The sequence below is a fragment of the Ornithorhynchus anatinus genome, chromosome 2 (genome assembly GCF_004115215.2).
Source record: "Ornithorhynchus anatinus isolate Pmale09 chromosome 2, mOrnAna1.pri.v4, whole genome shotgun sequence".
Taxonomy (NCBI): domain Eukaryota; kingdom Metazoa; phylum Chordata; class Mammalia; order Monotremata; family Ornithorhynchidae; genus Ornithorhynchus; species Ornithorhynchus anatinus.
In genome coordinates this window covers 138325619-138336870 of record NC_041729.1, presented here as the reverse complement: position 1 = coordinate 138336870, position 11252 = coordinate 138325619, and the positions used below count along the sequence as shown (strand labels likewise).

Genomic DNA, 11252 nt, shown 5'->3' with positions numbered 1-11252 from the left:
AAGGGGCGGGCGAGGGTGGGGCTGGGAGGTAAGAGTGAGCTGGAGCCGGGGTGCCTCTCTCTGCCCCGCTCCCCCCTCCCCAGCCCACTGGGGCCGGTTCCCCCGAGCCCCAGCCCCAGCCCCGCCCATGGCCGGCGCCTCATACCCACTGTCGCTCGGCGAGGCCGACGCCCACTGGACCCTCATCAAAGACAAGGTGAGGAGGGGGGGTGCGGGGAGCGACGGACACGAGAGCGCCGCATCTCCCGGCCCGCCACGATTCGGGGAGAGCCGGAGAGGCCGCCGAGTCCTCCCCCCTCCCGGCCTAACCGATCGTGACGCCACCGATTGAGCGCTTACCGTGTGCCAGAGCCCTGTACTAAGCGCCGGGAGAGATGCAAGACGACCCTCGAGATGGGTCGGTCCCTGCCCCGGGCAGGGAAGGCGGCAGCAGCACAGGAGGGCCCTCCCCCCGAGGGGCCGGGGCGGCGGGGAGGGAGAGGGAGGCGGCCGGGTTTCAGGGGAAGGGGCGCCCGGGGGCCCCGGCCCAGCCTCCCGCCGTCGGTCCCCGGGGCAGGTGATCGAGGAGTGCTTCGGCCCGGCCGTGGTGCCCGTGCCCTTCCTGGAGGACGCCGTCGGCGGCTACGACCTCCTGGGCGTCCTGATCAAGCGGCCGCTCCCGCCCGGCGGCCGCCTGCTCCGCCGGGGCCGCCGCCGCCGCCGCCTGCTGCCGGTCGGGGCTCTGCCGGGGCTGCTGGCGCCGGCCGGGGACGAGGGCTCGCCTCGGCGCGGCGGCCGGGGCGGCGGCGGGGGGCCCGGCCAGGCCTTCGCCCACTGCACGCGGGAGGCCAGCCCCAAGGGCCGGGGGGAGGCGGGCTACGAGGAGACGCGCCTGGTGGGCGGGGAGCCGTGCCGCATCAGCCTGCAGCTGGGCGGGCTGCACCGCAAGGCCGCCTTCCTGCTGCTGCGGCCCGGCCAGCTGGCGCTGCGGCCCGGCCCGGCCTGGACGCGGGGGCTCCGGAGCCTCTACCTCATCCACGAGGTCTTCTGCTGCTCCTGGCTGCAGCTCAGCTGGGCGCCCGCCGCCCGCCCGCCGGGACGCCTGCGCCTGCAGCGCGCCCTGCCGCTCGCCTTCTCCTGCCTCAAGTTCGCGCTGGGCCCCCGGGGCGCGCTGGGCCCGCAGAAGGTCCTGGAGGACGGGGCCCTGCGCGGGGCCACCTGGCTCCGGCTGGGCTCGCCCACCCCGCCCCCCGACCCCGGGACCTCGCCCCCCGGCGGTGCCGCCCCGCCCGCCTCTCCCGGCCCGGGGCCCTCGGACGGGCCCTCCGCCAGGCTCTCCTACAGAGGCCGCAACCCCTTCCGGAGGGTCCCCCGCCCGCCGTCGGGTACGAGGCGGGGGCCGGGGGAGGAGGGCGGGGGCCGGGGGCCGGCCGGGCAGAGGGAGGGCGCCCCCGAGGGCGGCGCTGACCCCCGTCCCTCCGCCCCCGCAGAGAGCTGGCCTTTCAACAGCGGCCGGGGCTCCCGGGCCAGGATCCCCGGCGGCAGCCCCCCGGACCCCGACCGCCACTCCATGTCCCTGCCTCTGCTGCGGGGGCCGTCCGCCGAGTTGGACAGCGACGACTGAGGGGGCCCGCCGGCTGGGGGGAGCGGGGGGAAGGGCCGGGAGGGCCGGGAGCCGGACCCAGGGGCGGGACGGGGTGCGGATCACGGCCCCAATAAACCACGACTGCCGCTCCTCCGGCTCTAGCCCCCGCTCCCTGCCTCTTCCTTACCGCGAGGCCCTCCCCCGTCCCGGCCCCTCCCGGGGACCCCGGCCGGCAGGGGCGGGAAGGGCCGGGGAGGGAGGGGCCCCCGCGCCTCCTTCTACGGCTCGGACCCCGCCCGGCCCAAGGGAGGCCCGGCTTGCGGGTTTAGGGAAGAGGCACGCGGTGCAGGATAGAGATTTCCCTTTTATACATATTGCAACAAGTTCTCCATAAAACATTCATTTCAAATAAATTAAAAAGTCCCCTCTCCACCGCCTCCGCCCTTAAAAAAAGCCGAGGCCGCCGCCCGCGGCCCGCCCCGCCGCCCGCTCCTGACTGTCCAGCGAAGGAGGCGGCGGCGGGGAGGGGACAGCCGGAGGGCAGCACGGGAGACGGCCCGGGGGGTGGGGGGGAGGTGGAGGGGCGGGGTCCGACCCCCACCGTGTGCAGCTGAGATTGTGGGAGGGAGGGGGATGGGGGGGCCCAAGGAGGCGGGGGCGGAGCCCGGGAGAACAGGACTCCCCGCCCCGCCCCTTTACCTTCCCCTCTCCCCGCTTCCCTCCCCCGGGGAGACCGGGGCAGGGGGCCACGCGCCCCTCACTCTTCGGGAGCGTCCAGCAGAAAGGGAGAGGTGACGGCGTGGGCCTGGGAGATGGCGGCCAGCTCCTTGAGGAACTCGGGGAAGATGACGGCACAGTAGACGGCGTTCTTCACGCGCAGCGCCTCGCTCTGCCGCTCGGCCGGGCCTCTGGCGGCGGGAGGGGCCGGGGGTGGGCCCGGGCCGGCCAGCGCCTGCAGCACCGGCCCTTCCCGCATGTGCTGCAGCGCCAGCTGGGCGGCCTGGCGGGCCCGGGTGGGGCTCTGGGCGTGCCGCAGAAGCAGCTCTCCGAGCGACGGCTTCCGGCTCTTCGCTGCGGGGCGGGGGGACGGAGGAGGGGAGGCGGGGGGCGGAGACGGGACGGGGCGCGTTAAGGCGTTACGGCGGCGGGCCTCAGAACCCCTGGCGGCACCCCGGGACCGACGCGAGAACCCCGCGGGTGTGGAGAGAGAAGAGGAGAGGTCACGGAGGCCCTCGGGGACCCAGGGCTCGGCGAGGAGGCTCCAACCGGAGGGCGAGGGCGGGAGAGCCCAGGGGGCCTGGGCTTCACCCTCCACTCGGGGCATTCCGGGAAGAGGAATCCTCTAGGGGACTCGTGCAGGCAGGGGAGGAGCGGGGTGGGGAGAGCGGACCCGGGCGGGTTTGGTGGGGGTGGGTTCACGCAGGAAAATGGGTTTGGGGGGCGAGGCGAGGCCCGCCCGTGGCGTCCGCGCCGCCGGGAGGGGCCGGGCTGGGGGGTGGCTCACCCAGGGCGTCGGTGCGGCGCAGGGCGGGCGGGGCCCCGGGGCCCTCGGCCCAGTCCAGCCGGCCGCGGGCGATGAGGTACTTCTTGGCTTTGGACAGCAGCACGGGGAAGTCCTCCTGCATCGCGGCGAAGCTCTCGATCTTGTTCTTCACCGAGCCCAGGACCTGCCGGAGGGGGACGCGGCGCCCGACGGGGCCGCCGTCAGAGCTCCGCCCCCACGACCCCTCCACCCGCCGCCGACTGGCTCGACCTCCCCGACCCAGGATCCAGCACCTCCCTCCCCTCTGGGCTCCCCCTCTGACTACGCAGGGCCTCGGGGACAGGAGGAACCCCGGCCCGCTCCGGTCGGGACTCCCCCCGGACTCGGGCCAAGCTCCCCGGAGGAGGTCTGCGCCCCAGCCCCGCTGCAGTCCCTACCCCGTCGGGCATCTCCCCTCTTCGGACCGCGTCCTTAGACGCCCCTCGCCCACCGACTCTCCCCTCTAATGATAACGGGATTTGTTGAGCGCTTACTCCGTGTCGCTCTTCTGAGGGCTGGACCCGGTCCCTGTCCCACATGGGGCTCCCAGTCTCGATCCCCATTTTACAGGCGAGGGAACCGAGGCCCAGAGAAGTTAAGGTCACACAGCAGACCGGTGGCGGAGCCGGGACCAGAACCCAGGTCCTTCAGTCTCCCCGCCCTACCCTCTAGGAGCCACGCCGCCTCTCCGCCGCTGCTCTCCAGAGGTCCGCTCTAACCCGGCCCCCGTGGCCCGCACACCCCCCTCCGCGTCCGTCCCCCCGGGGTCGGCCCGGGGAGGGACACACACCTGGATGAGGGATTTGACGCTGGGCTGGAAGACCATGTTGGTGTTGAGCAGGAAGGAGCGCAGGAGGGGCTGCGGGTGGCAGGCCAGCTGGGCCAGCAGCCCCGTCAGCAGGAAATTGACGTACAGCGAGTTCTGCAGCATGTTCTCCAGCTTGGCAAAGAGCACCGCCACAAACGGGCCTGCGGCGGGCACAGGGCACAAGGGCGATGCCCCCGGGGTCCGGGCCGGGCACCGGTCCCGACCCGGAGCGGACGGGCAATCCCCCGCCCCGTCGGGCCCGGAGGCTGCAGCCCCGAGAAACCTCGATCCCGCGGGAGGGACCGGTGGAGGGGGAGTGGGGACGGATGTGTTCGCGGGGTCCCCGGGGTCTTCCCGGCCCTCTCGCGCCCAACCACCGTATCCCCCTCCTCTCCCTCTGCCGGGCCCGCCCTGGGGCGGCCCTCACCTGTGAAGGGCTGGCTGGGCACCTGGCTGGGGGTGTGCAGGGGGCTGCCGAGCAGGTGACCGGGGGGCTCGACCTCAGGTTGGGCGGTGAAGCTCCCGTAGGCCGCCGCGGTCTCCTCCTCCTCCTCCTCCTCCTCCCCCTGGCCCGGCGGAGGGTCCGGGGGCAGCTCGAGCAGCCCGTTCCCGCCATTCCTCAGGGCCGCCTCCAGCTCCCGGAGCTCCCGTCCGAAGCCCTCCAGCCCTCCGGCCCCCGGGCCTCCACCGGCGAGCGGCAGCTCCTCCTCTAGCGCCCCCGGCCCCCGACACACCTTCTTGGCGGCCTCGGGGACCCCGTTGAGTTGAGGGGGCGGCGGCAGGTGGCTGGAGTCCCCCGCCTCGAGCGAGAGCGGCCCCCCAGCCCCGCCCAAGCCCCCCAGCTGCTGCTCCTCCTCCTCTTCCTCCTCCCGGCCCTCCCCCTGTCCCTCCCGCAGGCTCCGTTTCTTTGTCCGGGGGCCGGGGCTGCCGGAGCCGCAGGGGGCGGCGGGGGCCGGGGGGCCCGGGGGGGGGCCGCTCCCCGTCGTAGGGGGCGGACCAGGAGCGGCAGGCCCGCACGCAGCGGTCCACGCCGAGCCGCGCCTCCCGCAGGTATTCCAGGTAGTTCCCCTCCAGCTCGCCGGGCTCCTCGTTGAGCGCCCCCCCGCCCCCTCCCGCCCCGGGGCCCGGCCGGTGGCCCGGGCTGGGCCCGGGCGAGGCGGCCAGGCCCGGCGAGCGAGGGGCGGGGCCGGCGGGCTCGCCGGGGCCCAGGCTCTGCTGCCGCAGGAAGAGGGCAAGTCGGGACGGGGTGGAGGGGCGGGGCACCGTCACCGCAGACGACAAGTCCACGCCGGGGCTGTCCGGGCCTGGGGGAGGGACGGACCGCGGTTGAGGGCCGGGCCGGGCGGCCTAGGGGACAGGGAGGAGCCCCCACGCCCGCAGAGGGCCAGGTTGGCCCGCCCCGGGCTGCTCCCCCATCCCCGCCTCAGCCCCGTAGCCGCCCACCCGCCCCTTCTTCCGGCCTGGCTCTACCCTTTACCCGGCGGAGACGTGGAACCCCGGGCCGGGGGCCGGACGCGGAGAGCCCGTGCCACCCTTTCCGGGCGGGTGAGTCCGCCCGGATCCGAAGCGGCTGCTCCCAAGGGGCCTCGCCCACCCGGGCCCGGCCTCCTCACCTCGGGCCCGGCCGGCGTGCTCCTCGGGCCCCGGGGGCGGGGGGCTGGGGGGGCGGTGGCGACAGCAGCGGGGGATCAGGGACAGGAATTTGTCGGCCGCCCGGCCGTACAGGTCCACATCGCGCACGGCGCGTTTCTGACTCAGCATCACGTGGTTACAGGGGACCAGGTACCTGGAGACGCCGGGGGCGGGGGGGTCAGGAGCCAGCGGGGAGGGGCACTAGCTGAGGGGGTAGAGAGCGGGGAGAGGAGATGGGGGCGAGTGACACCGCCGGGGACGGACTGGCGGAGGTTCGGGGAGGGGGGCGGACCAGCTGTGGAGGGGGCCCCGGGAATCCGGCTCGATTCCCCAGGCGGAACGGAAGGGATGACCCTGCCCGAACCCCAGACCCGAGGGGGAGGTGGGGAGCCCGCTGGGCGGCCGGTGGGTGGAGTCACCCCGGGGGGGCCCCGGGGCTCAATCCCGGCCCCCCAACCTCCGGCGGCGTCCCCACCGGGTCCTCCCCGGCCCGTACCTGAGCACCAGCTGCAGCAGCACATCCTCGCAGTTGAGGTTGAGGAGCGTCCGGAAGAGGCTGAGGGAAACCATGCAGAGCTGTGACGGGGAGGGAGAGGAGAGGGCATCACATTCACAGCCACCTCGGACCACCCCCCGACCCCGATCGCCGGTCCAAGATCCTGCCCCGGGGCACGGCGGGGTGAGGGCTAGAGGGACGGGGAAGGGGCTGAAGATATGGAGGAGGGGGCGGGGACGATGAGGACGGGGTGCCGGGTGGGACGGGGGCCGCGGGCGCCCCGGGCAGACCGGGGCGGACGGGAAGCGTGCCCGAAGGTGGGCGCGGGAGTACCCGGGAGTTGCTGGCGATGCGGGCCACCAGGGTGTCCAGGATGGTGTGGGAGTCGTGCCGGTGCAGCAGCAGAAAGCGCAGGAACGTGCGTAGAAGGGCCGGCTCGGAGACGCTGCGCACGAACAGCTCCAGGTAGGCCGTGCTGGCGATCATCTCCTCCACTGAGCTCTGGGGCCGGGGCCGGGACGGAACGAGACGGGACGGGGAGGCCGTGAGAGTCCGCCGAGTCGGAGGGCGCGCGCGCGCCCGCGGGCCGGCCGTCCCAGAGCCCCACCCGCGCTCCCCGGGGCTCCGAGTCGAACGGCCGCCTGGCTCCCCCGACCCTCAAATTCAGGGGGGAAGGAGGGGACTAGGGGTCCTGCGGCGCTCCCGGCCAGAAGCGACCTGCACCGAACCTCAAGTGGCCGGGAGGTCCGGGGGCACTACCGGTCTCTGCGGGGGCATCTCCCGGGGAAGGCTGCACCGGTGCGAGTGGATTTCCTGCTACTTCCTATTTGGAAGAGGCCACTTCCTCCCGGGCAGCCCGTGGCCAGTACTGGGCCAGGCCGGACACTTCCAACCTACATAGGTTTTCAGCACGTCCAGACGCAGGCCGACGAGATACACAGATGCCTAGCCGGCGGGCAGACTCGCCTCCGAGAACCCGACCCTTGAAGCAGGGCGGGGGGGGAGTCACTCTGGAGGGGAGCGGGCCAGGCAGCGGGGACACTGCCAGCCCCTCACATAAGGCACAAGGTCTCCGGGTCCCATCCCCCTAGCCCCAACCCCACGATGCGGCTCACCCTCTGAAACACCCCATCCTTACCTTGTGCAGGGCGGGCCCCATGACGGGCACCAGGAAGCCGTTGTGGACGTAATCGACCAGCTGCCTTTGCACCAGGGGGTGTGCCACCTGGCCGGGTGGGGAGGGGGAGCGGGGAGGTCACAGGGAGTCCTGCTGGGTCCCTCTCTTCAGCGCTCAGTTCCCCAAGGCCACCCCCTCCAAGAGCTCCACTTCGCGAGATGCTCCCCACCCGATACTGAGCAGGATGTCTGGCACTAAGCCACGCTTAATTGACCGCATCACTCAGGAGCCCAGCGCCTTGACCCCCAGCCTCCCTTTCAGCTCCCCACGCCGCCCCCCCGGCCCCATCCTCGTCCCCGGCCCCACCTGGGTGACGGCGTTGCAGAACTCCAGGGAACTCATGAAGAGCGCGAGGGGGGACACGCCCAGCCAATCCTCCCGCCGCAGGAAGTGCCAATCATCTCCCCGCACCTCGATCTTGCGGGGCAGAGAGGAGTACAGGGCACTGAGCCCCGTGGCCAGCACCTGGGAGGGACAGGGAGGGAGGAAAGAGAGTCCAACACTGGTTCCTCATGGGGAGCGGAGACGGGGGAGGGGATCAGCCCCCGCTTCTCCAGTCTCAGCTCCCACCCGGGGCTCGAACCCCAGGCCCGAACCTCACCGGATGTGTGTGTGGTGTGGGGGGCGGGGGAGGAAGGGGCTGGGGATTGGGCGGAGGGGGGGAGGGGGTCGCTCTGTCCCTCAGAGCCCGCCCAGCGCCCGGAGACCTTGGCAGAGACCCCGTGGGGCCGGAAACAGGGATCGGGGGAGCGACCTCCGGCCTCCACCTTCCCCCGTCCGGTTCCATCCGGGAGGTGGGCAGCTGGTTGAGGGTGGGGAGGGGAGTCCTCAGGTAAGCAGACGGTGGACCCGGATCCTTTACCCTTACCCTCCGGGCCCACTCGGACAATCGACTCGCCGGAGTCTCTCCCGTGAGCCCTCGGGACTCGGGGCGTGGGGGTCAGGGGTCAGTAGGTCGACCCGGCCCAGGCCCCGGGACAAGATCAGGACAAGAAACAGAGCCCAGAAGCCGCTCGGACCCGGCTGGACCCGGGGCGGGTGAGTCGGCTGCCCGTCCCGCCCCCCGCCCCGGGGAGGCACTGACCGGGCAGAAGTAGGAATGGTCAGCGATGTAGCGGCCCACGGTGAGGTTGCCGGCGGAGAGGGCCATGAGCAGGAGCAGAGCGTCCCGGGCCTGCTGCCCTAGGGGTCCCTCGCGGTGGATGAAGGGGACGAGGCGGGAAAAGAGCAGGAGGCTGGGGGGGCCGTCGGGGGCGGGGCCGGGGCCCGGCTCCGGCGCTCCCTGCAGGAAGAGCTCCAGGAGGCCCGGCTCCCGGGCCACACACACGCACAGCTGGTTCAGCAGCAGCACCAGGTTGGCGTCCAGGGAAGGGGCGGGGGCCGGGGCGGGGGCGGCAGGGGAGGGGGCGGGGCCGCAGGCGGCCAGCAGGCGCAGCAGGGGCTCACGCACGGCCCGGTGATGGAGCAGCGGCTGGCGGGCCTGGCTGATGAGCATCTCGTAGAGCTTGAGCTGCTCCGCCCGCCGCTCCTCCGCCCCGTCCCACTGCAGCTGCCAGCGCAGGACGCGCTCCAGCACGTCCTCCCGCAGCGCGAAGTCCAGCAGGGGTCCCGGCGGGGGCGCCTCGGGGGCCGGCCGGTCCTCCGCCAGCAGGGTCAGCATCTGGTAGGTGTGGTTGCGCACGGCGCTGGCGTCGTCCGGGCCGCCGGGGGCCGGGCGGGGGCCCCGCTGCTCCAGGATCCGCAACACCTGACCGGGGCCGCCGGGCCGGACCGTGAGCCCGACCGGGGGCGCCCTCCTCCCGCCCTCACTGCCCAGGCCCGCGGGCCCCCGCCCCACCAGCAGTGCCGGGCCCGAGGGAGGGGCCCGGAGGGACTCACCTGGGCCCAGTGGTTCTTGAAAACCATGAGGCAGGTCTCGGGGTCAGCGGTGACGGGGGTCTGCAGGCTGGCGCCGCGGGGGGCACGGTGGCCGGCGCTGCGGGGGGCCAGCTTGCTGAGCCAACTCATCCTCTCCATGGGGACCAGCCCAAGGCTTGCTGGGGCCGGGAAGGGCAGGGGAAGGGCAGGGGGAGGGGAGGGAGGGCAGGGGAGAGGTGCGGAGAGTAGGGGAGGGCAGGGAAGAGCGAGGGGAGGCCGGGGAGAGAGGGGAAGGGTAGGGGAGGGCAGGGGAGAGGCGGGAAGAGTAGGGGAGGGCCAGGGGGGCGGGGAAGGGTCAGGGAGGGCGGGGAAGAGAGGGGGAGGGTGGGGGGGAGGGCGCAGTCACTTCAGGCCTAGGCGCACGTCACTCCAGGTAGCATCATCCACCAGCGAGAAGGCGCCGTCGGCCCGCCATGTCTGGGCACCGAGCTGGGGGCACAAGAGAACGCACCCGGAGGGAAGGTCTCTGAAGGGCCTTCCCACCCCCCAAGACTGCCCCCGGTCCGCCCCCGAGCCGCGCTCGGATCACCCTTGGCACCTGTGGCCACGCTCCCCGGTTCAGGCCCTTGTTGAGGCAGTGGGAGCCCCGAGGGAGCCCGGCGGGAGGCGGGACCGGCAGCTTCGCCAGCAGCCGCGGCGACGCAAAGGGGTCCCAGCCGGCCCTGCCCCAGCCCAGACGGCCCAGCACCGACCCCACGCTGAAATCCGGCCTCCAGTATCCGGTCTCCGTGGGACCCTGACCCAATACGTCGTGGGACAGTAGTGGCTGGGCTGTCATCGAGGCACAAGCTTCCCGAGGGGTAACGGGTGAGGAGGAGGGGGCACGCAAAATTGGGGGAGACCCCTCTCCCCCAGGATGGAGGCACAGTCCCGGGACTCCACTGGAAGACCGGATATGGGGTGAGGGTCCATGACAGAGTTGTTGGCTTCAATCCTGGGGATGGGATTCCCTCCTCCCCTCTAGCAACCACCAGGCCACGACTGGCCTAGGGTTCAGACCCCTCAGGACCACTCAGGGCTGGACTCCAGCCTACCCACCCCAGTGTACCTCTACCGGGCAAGTGGCCTGGCGAAGGAGATGGAAGATTTTCCCGGCTGAACTCCTTCCTGAGCCTCCTCAAGGACCCCTCCAGGCACGCTAATGACCGGTCTACACCCACTGGACCAAGTTTTCATTCATTCATTCAATAGTATTTATTGAGTGCTTACTATGTGCACAGCATTGTACTAAGTGCTTGGAATGTACAATCCGGCAAGACTTAGAGACCATCCCTGCCCAATGATGGGCTCACAGTCTAATCGGGGGCGACGGACAGCAGAGCAAAACAGAACAAAACAAAAACAAGACATCATCATCACAATAAATAGAATCAAGGGGATGGACACCTCATCACAAAATAAATAGGGTAATAAATAATATATACAAATGAGCACAGTGCTGAGGGGAGGGGAAGGGAGAGGGGGAGGAGCAGAGGGAAAGGGGGCTTAGCTGAGGGGGGGTGAAGGGGGAGGAGCAGAGGGTGGAGTGGGCTCTCTCCTCCAAGCCCCGGCAATCTGGCTTCTGGCCCCTCCACTCCATGACACTGTAGACCATCCCCTTCTCCTCCACACCTTATCTCACCTTGGCTTCACGGACTCCGTCCTCTCCCGGTTCTCCTCTTATCTTTCTGGCCGTTCACTCAGTCTCCTTCAAGGGCTCCTCCTCCCCCTCCCATCCTCTAACTGTAGGAGTTCCTCAAGGGTCAGTCCTCGGCCCACTTCTGTTCTCCATCTACACTCACTCCCTCGGTGAACTCATCTGCTCCCACGGCTTCAACTCTATGCAGATGACACACAGATCTACATCTCTGCCCCTGTCCTCTCCCCCTCCCTTCGGGCTCGTATCTCCTCCTGCCTCCAAGACGTCTCCACCTGGCTGTCTGCCCGCCACCTAAAACTCAACATGGCCAAAACTGAGCTCCTCATCTTCCTTCCCTAGCCCTGTCCTCTCCCTGACTTCCCTATCACCGTGGATGGTACGACCATCCTTCCCGTCTCCCAGGCCCGCAACCTCGGTGTCATCTTTGACTCGGCTCTCTCGTTCACTCCACACATCCGATCCGTCACCGAGACTGATGGTCTCACCTTAATAACATC

The 11252-nt window shown here is 71.4% G+C and overlaps 2 protein-coding genes across 2 annotated transcripts; one reads left to right on the top strand and one right to left on the bottom strand.

The window, feature by feature from the left end:
- Positions 1–1733, top strand: C2H11orf42 (chromosome 2 C11orf42 homolog). The gene is made up of 3 exons (XM_029057774.2): positions 1–196; positions 557–1364; positions 1470–1733. The coding sequence occupies exons 1-3, from the start codon at positions 128–130 to the stop codon at positions 1601–1603; spliced, it is 1011 nt and encodes a 336-aa protein (XP_028913607.1). The 5' UTR covers positions 1–127; the 3' UTR covers positions 1604–1733.
- Positions 1734–1908: 175 nt separating this feature from the next.
- On the bottom strand, positions 1909–9291 carry FHIP1B (FHF complex subunit HOOK interacting protein 1B). Its single transcript, XM_029057775.2, has 12 exons — positions 9078–9291; positions 8284–8946; positions 7506–7664; positions 7161–7247; positions 6356–6523; positions 6023–6102; positions 5508–5680; positions 4856–5198; positions 4322–4818; positions 3877–4055; positions 3069–3231; positions 1909–2635 (listed from the first exon to the last, which is right to left on the bottom strand). The coding sequence occupies exons 1-12, from the start codon at positions 9213–9215 to the stop codon at positions 2322–2324; spliced, it is 2964 nt and encodes a 987-aa protein (XP_028913608.1). The 5' UTR covers positions 9216–9291; the 3' UTR covers positions 1909–2321.
- Between the last annotated feature and the right edge of the window lie 1961 nt (positions 9292–11252).

What these genes read in the sequence shown, in the direction of transcription:
- C2H11orf42 (XM_029057774.2), top strand. Translation starts at nt 128, where the DNA reads ATGGCCGGCGCCTCATACCCACTGTCGCTCGGCGAGGCCGACGCCCAC. An exon ending in GGACCCTCATCAAAGACAAG is followed by an intron (nt 197 to 556) that starts GTGAGGAGGGGG and finishes TCCCCGGGGCAG; the next exon opens with GTGATCGAGGAGTGCTTCGG. An exon ending in GGTCCCCCGCCCGCCGTCGG is followed by an intron (nt 1,365 to 1,469) that starts GTACGAGGCGGG and finishes CCGCCCCCGCAG; the next exon opens with AGAGCTGGCCTTTCAACAGC.
- FHIP1B (XM_029057775.2), bottom strand. Translation starts at nt 9,215, where the DNA reads ATGGAGAGGATGAGTTGGCTCAGCAAGCTGGCCCCCCGCAGCGCCGGC. An exon ending in TCTGCAACGCCGTCACCCAG is followed by an intron (nt 7,248 to 7,505) that starts GTGGGGCCGGGG and finishes CCACCCGGCCAG; the next exon opens with GTGGCACACCCCCTGGTGCA. An exon ending in GCATCGCCAGCAACTCCCGG is followed by an intron (nt 6,103 to 6,355) that starts GTACTCCCGCGC and finishes TCCCCGTCACAG; the next exon opens with CTCTGCATGGTTTCCCTCAG.